We start from the raw sequence: 18496 nt of genomic DNA on the forward strand, positions 1-18496 counted from the left end.
CATGTAAGTGCAATTGTCATCAATTAATCGTCAAATTAATCGTTATCGGCTAAATGCCACAATGATTCACGTGATTAATTTTTCTGCCAATATCGTCCAACCCTAGACCTAGACAATTGACCCATAATTGGGTATGAGTACATTAAAGATGAGCAGTGATTATTTGTAATGAGTTGGTCCTTACCTTTTGCTGCATGTAGCTTCCACTATGCACTATTGCACTATGTACAGAATCACCGAAGAGAGAGAGAGATGTGCAGAGTTACAAACAGCAGAACTAACTCAATCATTTATCACAACGTCAAGAAAAAAACATTTATTTTGAAAAGACATACAGGAAATATCTTCCACATGACCCGCGACGGAAGTTTTTGGCAGACGATCACTTTTCGGCACAACACCCGGAACTACTTTGCTAAATTCGACTTATAGCTACCAAGAGACGCACTTGTGACAAACGTTTGCACTGATTTGTTGTTGATTTGGTTAAATCGCTTAAACAAGAGTTCCAGAAACTAATTATGAATTGATTTTTTTTGTTTGTTTTCCAGCGTGTCTGGTGTCTCTCAGCGGATTTAACTACGCGTGTTAGCATTAGCATACACAATGTCAACAGCCCCACAGGCACCAGTAGCAGGAGCAGAAGCCCCTGTGTCAAAATCCAGCCCGATGTTTAAAAACTGCTGGAGCTGTAGACTGATCTCCGGTGGGGGTTTGATCCTGTCAGCGGCATATGTGTTCAGTGCAGCCCGGAAGGTGATGCGATACGGCGGGCCTACCTCCATGGGCACAGTGGCACAGCTGACATTCGCTGCATGTAAGTTAAACATCGCACTGACTTTGCAGGGGAAAGTCTTTGACTTGGAAAGAAGAGATCCACACACCCGTGTTTGTCTTTCAGGCTTGGCTTCGTGGGGGATTGTTATTATCACCGACCCGGTTGGAAAAGCGCAGAGGAAGACGTGAAAACTCTCCAGAAACACGAAGTGCACAATATGAATGTGTATTAGATTAATACTGTACTGGAAGTTGTTAATAATGTGACATCAAGCTCAAGACGCTGCTTCTGACATCCAGCAATCAATGTTTTACGAGCATATGAACTGACTGAGCGGGCAATAACCTGAAGCTGCATAGCTTCAACTGAAATGGAAATAAATTATGTATTCTATAGCAGAAATACTATTTTACTTCTTTGTCTAAGTATAGAGGCCATGCTGATTTGTGGCAGCTAAGTGGTACATGACCTTTGCAGGACAAACAGCAAACAAGCACACCTAAGACACCATGTAAACAATGTGAGTCAGTCAGTCTGAGTTACCTTTTATTAGTGTTATACTGATCTGAGCACAACTGCTCACAAGGAAAAGTTTGATAAGCATGATGCAAAAGAACACCCTAAAGTAAATTTTCAGTCGCATAAAATGATCATGACATTCTGATTGATTTTTTTTTAGGTTAAAGAAAAATATGAAAATAGAGTTGACAGTACATTTAGGCACACTATTAACACATACTGTACACAGATATGCACAATTTCATTATCATAGATTCATATATACTGGGGTTAAAAAAAAACAAGCCTTCCTGTATGGAGAGGTGTGCAGAAAGTTAAAGGTGACATCTCTTCCTCCATTAGGGGACAGATGATTCACCTCCCAATAAGAGAGGCTCCAAGTTTATGTCCTCCCACTCCCAGCCATTCAGAGTCTACCAGGGCTGCTCAGTGCAAGCAAATCACAGCAGACAAGGGAGTTCCATCTGAGGACTGCAGCAGAATGGGGCTCCATCCAGCCAATGGGAAATAAACTCCCACAGTTGCTATGGTAAGTGCTAATTAGTAGTGATTCCATTGATAACAGGGCTCTTCTGTAACCCTGTTTGACTTTTTGAGGGGGTGGTACACACAGAGGAGGTATCCCAGCAGTCAGTTCATAATAAAGATCTGTTCACACACAAACAGGTTTGAATGCATAAAATGTCACTTAAAAAGAAGCATTTGTTCGAGGCTGCCTCTGAACTAGTGAGAGCCCACCGGGCTGTGACAGAAAAAAAAATCCTACCACTGCCAGGTCAATACCCCAAACAAATTCTACAAGACTGGGCAGGGGATACAAGGACAATACCCCCTGCGTGCACAAAAAACTCAGACTTATAAAACAAGTCTGTAAATAAAACATCGTATTTTTACAACAACGGAATGTAAAGTTGTTGGGGTAAGAAGAAGACATTTCTGGGGAGACTTCTTTCATGTTTTATACTATTAAAACAATATGAATTCATAGTTTCTGTATACAATGATTCAAAATGCACATGCATTAAAGAAGAAAATATTGCACCAAATTAAAGGTTAGAATAAAAGTGATTAGGGATATATCAGCATTTTTCTCTCTTGATTTCCTAATGGTCAGCCGTGTGAGGGAGAGCTACCTCTAGCGTGCATCTCTTGGTCAGTATATCCTGTATATTGATTTAAGGCTGGTTCACTAGTTCACACTGGCACAGTTTCTGACTGATGAGGGTTTCATCTTCGTGCTAGTCACGCACACACAGACACAAGTCATTCACACAAAATTCTACACGAGCCAAACACAGAATAGACCAGAGAGTACATTCGCTGATGGTGTGTCCACACAATCTCACAAACATTGAACCCTTCTTTCTTCCACAGAAACAGCAATATGTAGCACAGTAGAGTATCCCAAAGTCAAACACACATGTATGAACAGCATGAGCTTTGGTCATCACAGGTTATGACAGTAGCTTTAAAGGGGATGTGGCCTGTTCTTGGGAGGATCAAGAGTACAGATGACGTAACAATTTAGGGAACGATGTCTCAAGAGAAGCAATGAAGCTAGAAAAAAATGCTGACAAAAATAAAACTCATTCTTTCAACCCATATTTGTTCAGTCACATTTTAAAAACAGCGCCTTGTTAAACCCAGTGCCATTGACATTTTTTGGTTGCTATGAAAACAAACAGACGAACAAATTTGCAAGTTAACAAGTGCCTTTTGCAGCTGAAGTGTCTACAGCATCAGACTGATTACTGCAGAGCTCTGTGGCAGGTTCACTGAGACCGAGGACTGTGCCAGCAAAAAGACAGAGGGAAAGTAAGGCAAGGTGTGGGTCTATGCTATCTAGTCCTGTAGTTTAAAAACAATACAGTATTTGTGGTCTGCTTTCTGGACCACAAGTGAGCAGCATTAGCTGGCCAATGATAAAGCTAAACACAACTAAAAAGTCTGAAAAGGAAGGAGAAAATATATTCATTAAAACAAAAGACTACAATGTTTAGTCTTGGTGCAAATGATAGGATTTGTGTTGTGTGTCACAGAGTGAGAGGAGAGCAGAGAGAGTGTTGTTCATCCTTCCATTCTGTCTTGACAAAAATACTCATCCTGATGAATTGGAGTGTTTTTCACTTACAGGAGTGTGTGAGGGAAGAGGAAGGGCAGAGTTCACACACACACACACGCTTGTCCACATCAAGCCCCCACAACCCACTCTCACTCTCAGCTCTCAAGTCTCTGCAGGTCTAGTCGGCTTCGTGTCCCGTTGCCTCTGTCCTCTCCTGTCACCTCTTCAAAGAAGAGGATTTGAGTTTCTGGCTGTATCTGTGGATACGTGGCGAGCGGGAGTGTAGCTTCACAAAGAGCTCTGGGAATTTGTACTGTGGAAACATGGTCTCTAGGAAGCCCTCCAGGAAAACGTAGACCAACCGACGATTCATTGGTTGGTACTGGAACATGTCAAAGACACGGAGTATACCTTTTCTCGTGGTGTCGGCGCCGATGATGTGCTTCAGCTCGTCTGTGGCAGAAACAGAAATGCAGTGTTAACATCGCTGTGCACAACCTGCAAGGGGGTTCATTTTTGTTGTAGAAGAGCACTCCATGGTCTTTTTGTTGTGGGACTAGGGCAAGAACACTGCTGCTTAAAAACACTGCAAAGAAAAAAACAAGAAAAAAAACATGTTGTGTTTCCAATGTGTTGTTCCATTCTTTGACAGGGAGAGCATAAATCAAGCACTATACTCTTGCTAAAGTGGGAGCTAAGAATCCCTGTTTTTCCCCAGCTGGCCACAAGGGGTGATCATGATTCCTATATCCTACACTGAAGTGCTGACTTCAGACAAGTCCAAGAGAAGCTAGATCTTTGAATGCTCTCTGTCCACATCACTCAATAATAATCATTCCACCAACCCAGGATGCTTTAGGAAGCACAAATACTTTATTGTTTTTTAAAATCGTAAAGAGGCTGCAGCAGAAACATCAGATGTCTACAATCAGACATAAACTTCTTTTTCAAAGATCTGTTAAGGACTGGATGCTGAATCTTACACCTTACTAAATTCCTCATCTGAAACTTTCTATCTAGGGATTCCTCTCTCATTGTGTTGTTTTATTACAGTTCTGGTGGAAGAAGCGAAGATGTGAATGAAGGTAACATTTAAGAACAAGTACAAGAGCAGAAGTTTCAAGGACGAGGCATAAGTAGATGAAGCTATACAAATGAGAGTTTGTATTTTTTACCTGGCATGATGCCCAGCAGGCTCGTCTTGGCAGCTACTCTTGTCCTCATGCGAATGTTTTTGTCCCGACGAGGCGGGGTCTCGGCTAGAATACCATTGGGCCAGTAGGAATCCCTGCACAGAGGTGAAGACACTGAGAGTAACTCGACACTCCTCTGAATAATACGTGAGATCTGCAAAAATGGAGACATCTTACCTGAACTTCTTAACGTACTCTGCCACCTGCTCTGGTGACGTCAAGTAGTCCACATGATCCACAATTTTCCTACAGAAACAACGTAATGATGATTCAGTTAGTCAACTTTGCTTTTTGTTTTAATAATATTCTTGTGTACAGTTAAAGAATGTGCACACACTCCTAACTGAAATGTTACAGTGTACTGTACTATTTCTGTGATGAAGACCATGCATTAGGGTAGTAATTGCAGGACTGGACATGTTGTGGGCTAGGTGACATAAAGGTTTGAACTTCCACATAAAACACTTTTAGTCTGCTTTGAAGACCTTGTGCTTCTCTGACCTGTTGATAGTGTCTCCATACGTAGCCCTGATGAGCTGCTGCAGCAGGTTCTTAATGTTCCTCCGCAGCCACTGGTTCTTCTCTTTAAGGTCAAACACCTCATCCATCAAGAGCAGCATTACCCGGAGTGGGATATTATCATCCACCTGGACATACACAACTCATATTTACCATTTTCCTGTAAGCATAAAAGAAATAAACATTTAGAAAGCAAACAGTGCATGACTCACATTGTCATCAAGCTGGGCAGAGACTCGACAGTGTTCTGGGTCGATGTCTGATTTGGGGAGGAGTGGAGGCACCTGGGAAACAAAGAGGACAATCAATAGTTAGACACAAAAGCTTTTCCTAATGGTATTTACCACCATCCTAAGAACGTGATGTCTTACCTTGAATATGGACTGTTTTATGTCCTGACCCAGTCTTTCTGACATGCGGCCCATGTTGTCAGACACCTTGTTCATGCCCTCAGCCAGGCTGTCTGGCAGTGCTTTTACCGCATTGGACACATTTCTCATGGAGCTCCGCAGAGGATTTACAAATGTATCTATCTGTAAGGGGAATAAAACAAAAGCACACTGTTAACCCTCACTCAAGTCTTCATGACGAGTTATTTGGTAGTAGAAACATATACATTGTTTAAAATATATATTGAAAAAGTAGAGACCTTGCGTGCAAACTCTCCTTTGCCCTTGCTGTAGGCCTTATTCTCTAGGAAGTCATAGACATAGGGGATCAGAGTTGGGCAGGCCTTCACCATCTCTGGGTTCAGCAGCAACTGAAACACATGCATGCAAAGATGTTGGTACACACAATTTTGATGTACAAGATTATACAATAAAAAAGTAAATAATGAGTGCAGGTACCTGTAGGTAAGCATTGAGGTCTTTTTTTCTTTTCTCCAAGAAGTCCCTGTCCATGTTGTTGAATGTCTTCTTCCCTGGCAGCTTAAGGATTGATGCCAGGTTCTCAAACTGAAACACACACAACATTCAGCGGAACTGCAGTGGCTCACTTACTGGTTATCAGTTCAGTTATTTAAATGAAAGCTACACACACCTGTTCGGTGATTCTCATATGGAAATCATGGAAGTCCGAGTAGCGGCGATATGTCTTCCAGCAGTCCTCACTGCCATCAGGGTTGCGTCTGAACACAGTGATGGCGTACAACGCGTAGGTCTTACCGTGGTCGTTGCAAACCCCTGCAGCACCCCAGAATCCGGGAAGACAAGCATCAGCTACCCCGCCCGGCAATACATCCAAAAGGGGTATGGAGGATGGAGGTGATGAAAGGCGAAGAAAGAAATGTTGCAGGTGCAAAATGTGAGGGGAGGAGGAGGAGCAAATGAAAAAAAAAGAAAGAAAAGAGAGAAGAAGGGGTGGAAGTTTGACAGAATGACAGGAAAGGTCAGGGAGTCAGGAGGATGGAAAAGGAAGAACATAAAAACAGTGAAGGTAATGGAATGAAAGAAAAAAGTACTGGAACAGTGTGAAGTGACAGCAGACGTGCAGATGATGCTAGCAGGTGAAAAGTTGGAAGAAAAACATGCAGGGAGGAACTAGTAGGGAAATACTGAAAAAACATATTCACGACAACACAAATTCTCACTCAAAATCCAACTTTCATAAGCCCTCATTCCTTCATTCATCGATAAACACTGATCAATAATTGATATTTAACTGGATGACTGTACCTGTGTCAGAGATGAAGGCATGAAGGTGCATAGAGTCATCATGGCAGGAGTTGGACAAGTCGTCCAAAGACTGAAATCACAAAAAACACGTCATTATAAACAGGAAGATCATCCAAGAAAAGGCTTCTAGATGTGGCTCTGCATCAAGCCAACTCCTATATAGGATGAAAAGGAACATACTAGGTTTATGCTTCCTGTGGGAGAGCCGTTGAAGGATTCTCCGTCACCATCATCAGACCCGCGGTAACTTGGCTCTTTTAACATGTCCAACTCTGCTAGCATGCGAACGTAGAGCGGACTCTGCTTGAAGGATGGGTAATAGCGCTCATCACGTAGCATCATGTCATAGACCTGTGTAAAAGTAAAAGAGATTTAGCAGGTGCAAATCAAACACATTCAAAACCACCAAGCAAATAAAAATCCTAAAATCTTGCACAGGCTGTTTTATGGTACCTTTCTCTGAATTTCATCAAATATCTCTGGTGTGGGATCATCTTTTTGTAGCTTTTCCCCCAGTTTTTCCACTGAAACGTCATCCACCTGCACCCTGGGAGACGCCTAATAGAGCATAGAGAGGTCAGTATTCTAAGTTTAAAATGCTTTTGTCTTTTTGGTAATGTTATTTTAGCCTCCTACCTTTTCAGAGAGGTACTGTTCGAAGACACCTAGTGCAGCAGCCTTCAGCAGCCCTTTGGTGGCACTGGGCTGCTTTTTGCCATCTTTTTGCCAGACCTGCATTGCCTCCAGCTGCTGCTGTGCTGTCACTCTGTATCCTTCCACAGTGAGCCAAAAGAACAGCTCAGCCTGGGCCCCCGCTGCCTGCATGAAGTCTGGATCAACAGACAAACAACACTTGGTCCAAGTGGCGTACAACAGCACTTAGGTCACAGCACTGTAGTATTTTGGCAGCCTGTGGATATCTTGTTACTAATTCATCTACTGTTACATTCTTGATGTTGAGGCTATAACCACTCCCTTCTTTTAAATATAGATTGAATAATAAGCCCTTAAAATCATTATTTTTTTATTTGAATCAGGCATGTAATGCAACATAAATTACATGTCTGACAGTAGGGACAGTCCGCGCCTAAATCATTTGGCCATTGGCTGTTTTCCACAAAAGATCACAGCCACAGCTTGGCTCAAATCCTAGCGTGCACATGGATAAACTATTGAAATCTGATCAGTTAAAGCAGGGACACTTTAAAATCGCTGACGAGGCCATGCGGAAATGAACAGGGGCATGTCTAATGAGACAGGTTTGGGTTACAGATTCCAGAGGAATGGAATAAGTTCTGGATTATAAAGATGATCAACAGAAATGTTCAGGATTAAGGCAGCTGGATGACTACAGTGATGTTTGGCACCCGTGTTATATGTGATGACGTGTTTGTCAGAATTACCCATGAAGAACTGCAGGGCAATGTTATGGATGAGGATGTGATCCAATGGGATAACACACAGCTTTCCAAAGCTAGCTGCTAGCTTCAACGCATCGACCTCCTGCAACATAGGAATAGGATAAGCATAGTCAGCCAGTGCAAAACATAACATAACTAAACTGAACATGTTAACTGATATTTGTGCGGACAATTGACAATTAATCTTTTATTTGAGAACACTTATCTGTGCCGCACTTTCTCACCTTGCCAGAGTGTAGTCTCTGGATCCTAGTCTCACACACCTTCTTCACAAACAGAAGACTGTTAATCTGGTTCTTGATCACATTGATGTCTACAGTACAGAGAACAAAAAGACATTAATGGAGGAGAGGAAAGCACATGTGTAATAATGTGTCAGCTCAGCTTTCTGTGTGCATGTTTAAAGAGGAAAGTGAGAGCTCACCATCACCAGCTGTGTCCAGGGAGCGGAGATACTGCAGCTCTTCCAACACCTTATCTTTAACTGCCTCTAGTTCAGCAGGCTTGTCAGTTAACTTCAGGATGTTCATGAAGGCTTCATAGTTACAGCTGGAGTCCCGGATCTAGACACAAAATTACACATCAAAAAATGCACACCACAAAAATACACACACACATCTATGTCCTAAGTTTAGTGTTAGCTCTCACCATCCAGATGACAAACTGGTTGATGTAGTCGGGGTCGCTAAGCTGGTTGATGAGAGGAAGTAGCACACCACGTGCTAGCACCTCCTAAGGAAATATCAAGAGTGCATTTTTAGCTAAACTACACGTCAAAACAGGCCACCACACCCGGCACGTTATCCAGGACTGTATTAATGATGATAAGCTGCCAAGGCAGCATGTCTGGCAGATAATTTCACCTTATGAATTAACAGCCATGAAATTGAATGTAGAGCACTTCATTTGTGCACTCACCCTTAGGAAGTATCTCATGTTCTTGTTGTGGAAATCTCCAGGAGGTAGTAACAAATACAGAAGCAGTTCACACAAGTCTCGAAGAAAACCTAACACACATGCAACATATGTTTGAAATGGCAACACATGCATGCAAAGAGTCTTCATGACAGTGTGAACTGTAAGGGCAGAAAATGTGTTTACCTTCTTCATCTTTGTGTGAGGTGCACACCATGTCTCGACAAATCTTTCTTTCCATCTCCACCTCGGCCTCAAAGAAGGAGTCAACCAGCTCTTCTGTTATGTCTCCTGTTGAGTGATGATTTATTAAAGTAAATGTAACTTCCAATCAAAAATTTAATGAAAAATACAATCACCACATTGTTGACAACAATCAAGACAAGCTGAATCAAGCAGTAAATGTTTGTGCATACTTTGCTTGTCCTCTCTGTCCATGAGGCGATCCTGGGCTTTTCTAAAGACACGTAAATGGGTGGCAAAATCGTCCACCAGGCGAGTGGTGAAGTAAGGCTGCCAGTCCACTTCTTTGGACCTTGAGACACCCCAACACACACCCATGAATAGCTCAATTTTATTAAAACACTTACTATTAAAACTGAAAATGTGTGTGAGTGTGAATCTCGTACTGTGTGGAGAACTGGACAAGGGCATTCTGCAGTGTCTGTCGGATCTCCAATAAGAAGGACTCATCCTCACTCAGAGTGTAGTACCAGTACTGGATGTAGTCTCTCAGTGCAAACTGGATTACCTAAAGGAAGAGGAAAGCAGAATTTAGAGAAAACAACCCTTTAGACTGTGTTAATAGATTAAGGAAACCTGAATGAATTAATCATGGAGGTGTGCATGCATGGATGCATGGAGCTGTGGTGTAGGATTAAATAAAGCCAACAAGTGAATCACTGTTGTATCTCCTGCTGTGTGACGGAGCTTTTTCACAAACAGAGCCACGCATACGTGAAAAAAGAACAATGTGCCAGAAAAACACACATTTCATTCATAAAGCACGATGCAGGATAGATTTAGCTGTGCTTGTGATCACAAGGTTCACATGCTGCATAACTGTTGTGTGTGCATTCCCAGGGAGTACAGAGAACCCACAGAAGAGTAGTCAGCGTCATCTGACCATCGCTAACTGCTGTATCTGCACATAACTCTGACAGCCACGCTGCTTTGCTAAGGATAACATGCTAAAAAATTTAAATGTAAGAGCTGTAACCACAGAGTAGCCTGGTAAGAAAAACCAGAGCAAACAAGAGCCACTAAAGCTTATCTGTTCTGTCGGCAATGCTGAGAGGTGATGTAGCCATCAACAATTTACATGCGTTAGGCTGAGTTTATCACTCACTTAGGCAATAAAACAGCTCAACATTGCAACACTCTGCACAGTTACAGGTTCTGGTGTAATTGTACAGTGAGTTTCAGTTCCACTTTCTATTAGGACAGTTATACGAGACAAAATGTAATTAAACAAAGCCCCTATAAGCAAGCTATTCACATTTCTTTTCAAATTTATGGTAGATTATTTGTTAGGGGAAAAAAGATTTTGCATGACAGCAGCCATCAGACACTGAATATCATATACTAAACTATCCACACACAGCATGGAGGATCAGTGGTCATGTGGTGTTTGATAGTGATCATATGTATTTGGCTTGAAGCCTGTATGTTGCTGAACTGGACCAACTGATGGGTCAGACAGTTATCTAAAAGAGCCATGTGTCCGACAAGTCTAGAAGGTTGCGTCCTAATCATAATCCTGTTACCTACAGTTAGCCTTTGCTTTGGCTGTTGTCCCGTTATCTTGTGTGCAGTGCTTTGTTAATCACCAAGTCAGAAAACACTAAATCAGCATTCACACAGAGATTTGGTACTACAGAATTCGGTGATTCAGTGCTCTTCTATTATGATCATCAAGGTTGCTGCTGAAGTTGCTTGACGCAGGTGCACAGGAAAGCTAAATATACATTACACAAAAAGCCACACACACCTGTTGCAGTGGTTCATCTATGAAACTGGAGCCAGTTAGTCTCCTGTCAATTTTTATAGGCTTCAATTCCAGTTTCATTTCATCCAATATCTGTAGGAGAGACAAAACATCACATTATCTGTGCAGGCAAGGTGAGGACAAAATGTCTGCTGATTTAAGAATAATTTTACCTTCATTATACCAATTTGTGTGGGTGGTAAGTAGGAGTGTTCGCATTGTTCCAGGTGTTTCTCTGAGTTGATCTTTCCATAAAGCAAAGTAACCGCAAAGCCCCTGGAAAATAGAAGTGAGATCAGATAAATCATCAATTAGGCTCCTGCGGTGTTGTGGTATCACAAAAAGATAAAATGCTGATGTTGCTGACCCTCCAATGAAGCAGAAGATATAAAATGCCAGGTAGAATACGGCAAAGGGTCCAAACGTGACAAGGAACAGCACAACTCCAAGACCCCCCCATCCCCAGATGGACAGACTGGCCTGAAACACACACAAAGCACACTTAAAGAAAACACAACAATAAACCAACAGAGCCTGAATCAGATATTTAGACAGCTGTACAGTGTAATGATGTCATCTACAGTTCTTTAAAGCCCAGGAAGATATTACATAAGAAGACACAAGGTGTAACATGTTATATTGTTAGAGAGTTATCAGACAAAGACTGTGACTGTGTGCGTGTATCCTCATGTGTCACTCACATCCTATGGCTTTCCTGTTATTGTCAGCGCAGGAAACCAAGCTCTTGGTCCTAGCTAAAAACTGTCCCACTTTACCATCCAAGTTACCCTAATATCTTCATCTTTCAGCTCTATACTCTGCTAAAATGTTAAAGAAATATGTAGAAATGTTTTATAACACTGGAGTGTGTCAGTGTGCTGCAGGCTGTTAAAAATGAAGGATGCATCAGTCATGCTGCTCCACAAAATTGACTGCCAGGCAGATATAAGCTGGATGAATGAAACCAGGTCACATACACCTTAATGAGGTATTAATATATGGGTTGCCATAGGATAATGTGCAAAATACAGTTTGCGAAGAAAGGTGCTGAAAAAACAAAACAAAAAACTCTGGTGTCATAATTCTTCTGCAGATAAAGTCACTGGAAGACATGATGATCTTCAGCTGCCCTACATTCATACCCGGGTTCCTTAGATAAACAGCTCCACTGATGGAGCCAGATAGGGACAGACAGAGCTTCCTCAGGACACTGACACATTGTTTGCATTGCCACAGTCAGCTATGGCCAATTGGCTGACACACATTAGTCTAGTTGCCAACTGTGTCACATTCGGAAACATGGGCCAGCCATATACTATGTATAGCATGAACATAACACACAGACAGGCTCTCGAGAATTAGCACTAATCAAACTATGATGAAGACATATGTACAGATTAACAAAATTTTTTAACAGATGCGAACACACGTTCTTAATGTGTTGCTGTATAAAGCTACTAGAGAACAATAACAAATTAATTGCTTAATGATAACTTGTATTTCAATAAACCTAGGATAACACACATGAATCCTTCATGATAGCACCTTCAATCCTTCATATAGCACGGCTGAACTTCTACCTATGTGCACAAATGTCACATGACTGAGACATCAGGAGGAAGTTGCTGACAAACTTTAATACTGAGTATCTGCTAATATCAAATGGTAGTACCAAACGGACCACTGGTCAAGCTGCGGTACTATAGTGAGGCTATAGCACAACATATGGGCTGGCCATCCTTGTGGTATGAATATCTGTCAAGTGACAGGTAAAGTAAATGCTCTGCTTATATAAACCAGAGCTTCTATAGCATGGCATACAGCATATACAGATATACTGATTTAAATATTGCCTGGCTTTTCTAGCAGATTAGACACTATCCATCCTAGTGTCCACAACTGAGCCTATCTGTTCTTAAAAGTAACACCAGAATTATACTTGTTATGTGTGCTATACCATCCAACACTAGGACACACCTTTTTGTGCAGTAGGAATGGTTTCTGTGTTGGTAAAAAAAAAAACATATAGTATCTGGAATTATTGTGTATCTCTCATCAGACTGTTTGAATGATGGATTACAATAACAAACAAAGGTTCTTCACTATAATGCGCATAGTAGGCTGTTAAAAAATGACTTCACTTGCGGTGTCTCTCACCACCACAACAGTAAACAGGAAAAATTAAGACCTGATACTGATGGCTGTCAGCAGGGACCTGCTGACCCTGACTTTAATAACTCACTGTAAACCAACAGCTTACTAGCCAGGACATGTCAGTGTGTGGGGTGAGACAAGACAGCAGTAATGGTTTTAAACAGTGGGTCATTACATTCCGATGTCTGGGAATTTATGACCCACAGCAGACTTACTTTGTTGATAAACCCAGCCCTGGGATAAATCACACTAGAGTACAAAATATTTAATCAACTCTATAGCCTTGTTGATTTTGTCTGTAGTCATCACCACAGTTTGAGCCGTAGCTTGCATTTTTAACTGTCTTGGTTATGCAAGATGTTTCAGGTTTGTTTATTTTGTTGAAACATCTGGAGTAAAAAAGCACACAAGGAACACACTTCTGCTTAGTCCAGCAGCATAATCATTTTGCATTAAGAAATGCTCATGTTCATGCTTTGACACTGTAACATGCCCTCTTCTTCTTCAGGTCATAACCAGCTAATGCACTAATAGCAGGGTTGAGAAGAAAAATAGGGCTGGCCAGTGAAGAGGAATAATATTACAGTTGAACTATAACTGAAGGAACACAAAGGAATGCTATTCAGAAAGCAATTTACAGCATACCACAAAGTCTGATTTGTCCTGATCTCTCTGACACTTCCAAGGAAACTATAACACACAATACAAAATTAATTTTAACTTTCATGCAAACCTCAGTGAACAACCTGGCCTGTTATAATACTTATAAAATTTTTCAGCCACACACAAAAGCACAGAAACAGCAGCTGATTCACTTTGCACACAAACTTTTTGCAGGCCAAAGGAGTTATCACATTTACTACCAGCAGGAATAAACTGTAGGCGTCAGGTGACTGTGTGATAACAAAATGTGGGCCTGGGTTACCTTAAAGCAGGAAATACTTACCATTACAGTTATTTACAGTTGTGACTGTAAAGAATAACATGTTGTAATTAATAGTGTAAAACAAGTAAGCTTACTAATATTGTATGTAATAAATATCAGTGATGTGAATCTGGTCTGACATCAATGGTGCCAGTGAGAAGCAGTGAATGTGGAGGCTATCAGTGACAAGGCTATGGAGGCTTGGCTCTGTAGGAGAGATGATAACTGACACTCTTGAGTCATTACAGCTTACACAGGGTTTTAAACATGAACCATCTGTTCCAATGATTAACACCCAAGCTCATGTGGGAAGCACACATCGAAACATCTAGGCAATTCCTTATGTGACGCACACTGAATAGATGCAAACAGCCACAACATCCCCCAGTGTCGGTGATAAAATGTGATAATATGTGACAAAAAATATATCATTTGTGTTTACACAAATTAAGCACCAAAATGTTCACTGCCATTTCATTATATTAAAAATATACAATAATCAGTAGCCAATCGGTAGCAACATAAGCATAAGGAAAGTTGTTTAAGAATGCTCTATTGTTGGATGCCCTTGACTCCTGGCACATTAAGACATGCACACACAGGCTCTAAACAGTGTCAGGTGGATGTTATTATTTGACATATTTCAGAAATCTAAAACAAATCCATGCATACTGCCCCGAGCACTTATAGTCACACACGTGTGAGAAGATCTACTCAAGGGTGGATTCTATTTTTGTGATCCATGCAAGCCTACAAGTGCTTAGCTGCATCACAGACCAGCTTGGTCATCGAGCGAGAGGTTAACTCAGCCCATTAAAGCTCTCCTGTGGGAGATCCTTGGTTAATGCCCAAGAGCAAGAGAAAGTAGGTGGGGGTGATTGATCATGGTGGCCTAATCCCCCAGGACCATTCGAATGCAAACTGTTACCATGTTAACACAAAGGATTCAATCAGCTCAATCATTAGCTGACATACCTTTTCACTCACAGTAAAAAAGGCATATCAGAACATTAAATAAAAATCATAGATCAGATCCTAAATTTTAAAACTTCCACACACTCAGTTTAAGTTGTATCTTTGTTTTCAGTATTCCTTATAAAGACCTGTCAATGAAAAGTGCATGGTTGCAAAACACAAACAAAAACACCTTCTTCAAAACATTACTGAATCATTTGTCTGGTCTTGTTCTTGGACTGGCTGAAAATTCACCAGAACTCTTAACCAATGTCTGACGTTTGTCAGCCTTCAGCTGTCAAATTAGTGACAGTCTACAACAGTGAATAATACACAACAGAGCAGATTCTGGAAAAATCCTCCTTATTCAAAACCAGGTACCCATGTATTATTTTTACTGTTTTTGTCCAGTTTGTTATGGTTTGCTCCCTTGAGCATTGCCACATCCACTATTACCCAGGGGAGGGTGAAGTCAGCCACATGTCTCCTCTGACACAAGTCCCCAGCTGCTTCTCTTCACCCTTTAGTAAGAGGCTGCACCAGGAAGGTTGTATGGGTTTTTTTTGTAATTCAGCCATGATTATTAGGCCAGCAGTACCCCAACTAGAACAAATGCTGAATTGGGAGTAAGACAAAGACGATTTGAAAATTTGAAACAAAATGCAATCAAAAGAAGTGGAAATCGCTGTACTTGTTGAACACAACCCTGACACTCTGGATACAAAAAAAATACAGGTCTGAACATGGCTCAACCCCTGAGAGTAGTCAGTTTATTTGGCAGGACAACATCCGCTGCTGAGTGTAGGAACTAAGGAGAGGTGTACTGGATGACAAGCAGGCCTGATGTGACAGCATGCTGGCCTTAATGTCTACCGAGCTTTGATTAAGACAGCTTAATGAGGTTTAGCCAGGGGTGAAAAGTACCAAGATAACTTTGTGTGCCTGAGGATGAACACTCAAAGCACTCCAACGCAAACTAACTCAGCATACAAAGGTGAATTCATGACACTGGGCCACTGAAAATAAATCACACTCAGTGCCAAAACATGCCTCTAAAATAAAACACAATAATTCAAGTCAGACAGGAAGGCATATGACTTAAAACAGCCAAACTTATTTCTAACTGACATGGAAACAAATACTGCCCACAGAATGCAGTGCAGAGGCACCTAAAGTGTGATTACCATCATAAACATAACTTCACCATATCCTGTACTTAATCTGTTCAAGAGGTCATACCTGCTGCACAGGCGAGGCAAACAGACTTGTCTGGTTGCCTGTCAACAGATATCATAGCCAGTAAGAGACATTCAGTCTGTCTCTTTACGGCCAGGAAACGCCGTCACATGAAAAAACTCCATGTCATCACAAGTCAGGTGAAAAGGTTCTACAACCTCTGACCAGCAACAGTGGACTGAAGACACCCTGTCAACTCAACGCAAATCAATGTTAGGCCAACAAGCAGGTTGCTATTAGGGCAACTGTATAAAAAGTCCCAGACTTTCCCCGAAGTAAAACAACGCATAGAGAACATACAGCTGCTCCATTATGCTGAATTAGCTGTCATCTATTCATGTGATGGCTCGAAACATTAATGTTTGTTAGACAGTGGCCCACAACTGCACTGTTGCATCGACATTGTTGGTGTATCATAAAGCTAACTTTGTACCGTGTTAGCCTCTTTAGCCGCCCAGCCAGCTAACACCGTGCTCACCTGTGTTTGATGTAATGTAGAAATTCGTTGTTGAGGGACCTCACTCATAATCTAAACGCATATTACCATCATTGCCCGAGTATAGCTAATTCCAAATCGGTGTTGACAGTGCGGATATCCTAAACCCATCGTATTAACTTAGCGTTAACGGTGTAATCCCAGGCTGACAGCCACTTATAGCTGACAGCCTTTCTGAAAACACAGCGGCTGCGTGCTGTCCTCTCCCTGACAGACTCTGTGTTTACCTGCGGGGCTGATGATAAGGCGCTAGCTGCCTCAAGCTAACTAGCCATGTTAACCAGTGAAAAACAAACTGCTGCAGACGCGCCTAATTCAGCGGCGCTGACTTACCTCTGCAAACATCGTCTAAAAGGCTGTGCGTGCGGTGGCTCCAGCTAACCCCACCACATTGTAACATGCGAAGAGGAGGCTGTTTATTCGGTTAAAAGCGGTCGTATATACAACCTCCGTACTCTCTTCGGAGCGTCGCCATGTTTGTAAGGTTTACGTTGTGGGTGCTTCGTCTCTGGACGTTGCCATGCGATTGGCTGAGAGGCGATGACGCAGACTACAGCGATAATCACGATTGACTGACCCAAATAATTCCTAACACATTTCACATATTCTCTCTGGTGACCTTTACCCAAATAACATATTATTTCATCATATATTGTCCAATTTCTATGATGTTGATGGTGTAACTACTGTAATAATAGTTTTGTCTTTTTAATTACTTTTCTAGGTTTTTATAATTAGCATTGTGAAATAAACTATACACAAAAAACGCGCAAAATAATATAGACTAGGAAAAATATATTACATTAATTATTAAGAAAAAAATTAATTAATCATTGATGCATGCTTATTATTTAGGTTACAATGTAATATTTTACATTTCGCTTTTCATGCTACTTAATGAACATGCTGCCATTTTAAAATGTTATAAGTGTCTCTCAGACTAATAAACCGTGCAGTCTGATCTCATGGTTGACTGGTGACCACGTGCAAACCTGGTGATAATGCATAATTTAATGCCCTAGTGGGACTTTCATTAACCTGAACTATACTTTACACTGCCTGGCAAAGAGGGAGAGGGAGAGCCATGGAGAGGTGGAGCACAGACAAAAGATCCCAGAGTGACTGAAAAAGATTGACAGCTACAACAGGTGCAGGTCTGAATACCTGTCTCCAGGTGGACAGAGCCCCGGCTGAGTCACACAGAAGATATGGATGAAGCAAAATGAAGTTACTGGATCCCACACGTCCAGGAGAGCGGAGTGTACACACCAGGCTGTCCATTCTTTTAGTGCCCAGCTGTACACAAAAGAGAGCTCCCATGCCCTCTCATGTTTCCTCAGTGTATCCCTCTGCTTTTCTTCTTCTTTCTCTCTCAGTTCATCTCAGTCTGAATACACGGACAGCAGTAGACTTTATATCCGCACTTCATGAGTTACAGGCTTGTTATGAACAAAGCATGTGACTGGCTGAGTTATGCGTTTTGTTTCTGTGACTACATCAGGTGTAGTCACAGTAGAACCTGTTGGTTAACCTGTTTGGGAGGTGTCATTGCATCACAGAAGCTTTAAAAAACAATGGTAAATGCAAAAGTTTAAAATATATTTTTAAGATTTAAGGTTTGATTTACACATTATAATAAAGTTTTCAGAAAATACTGGGGT

General features: G+C 41.5%; 1 protein-coding gene across 5 annotated transcripts; it reads right to left on the reverse strand.

Moving 5' to 3' along the window:
- Positions 1 to 1292: 1292 nt before the first annotated feature.
- snx13 (sorting nexin 13) lies at positions 1293 to 18258 on the reverse strand. 5 transcript variants are annotated; one of them, XM_028395509.1, is made up of 25 exons: positions 18000 to 18258; positions 11438 to 11550; positions 11244 to 11346; positions 11074 to 11163; positions 9713 to 9834; positions 9500 to 9618; positions 9270 to 9374; positions 9087 to 9175; positions 8817 to 8900; positions 8593 to 8731; positions 8393 to 8481; positions 8151 to 8250; positions 7384 to 7577; positions 7201 to 7305; positions 6928 to 7098; positions 6748 to 6817; positions 6113 to 6255; positions 5920 to 6027; positions 5721 to 5831; positions 5443 to 5604; positions 5284 to 5355; positions 5054 to 5199; positions 4730 to 4798; positions 4535 to 4647; positions 1293 to 3812 (listed from the first exon to the last, which is right to left on the reverse strand). In XM_028395509.1, the coding sequence occupies exons 1-25, from the start codon at positions 18153 to 18155 to the stop codon at positions 3577 to 3579; spliced, it is 3009 nt and encodes a 1002-aa protein (XP_028251310.1). In that variant the 5' UTR covers positions 18156 to 18258; the 3' UTR covers positions 1293 to 3576. The 5 variants fall into 5 exon arrangements, with proteins under 5 accessions (XP_028251310.1, XP_028251301.1, XP_028251334.1 ...); XM_028395500.1 differs by having other exon boundaries at positions 6113 to 6291; XM_028395533.1 differs by lacking the exon at positions 18000 to 18258 and adding an exon at positions 17169 to 17320.
- Between the last annotated feature and the right edge of the window lie 238 nt (positions 18259 to 18496).

This window comes from Parambassis ranga, chromosome 2, assembly GCF_900634625.1.
Source record: "Parambassis ranga chromosome 2, fParRan2.1, whole genome shotgun sequence".
NCBI lineage: Eukaryota > Metazoa > Chordata > Actinopteri > Ambassidae > Parambassis > Parambassis ranga.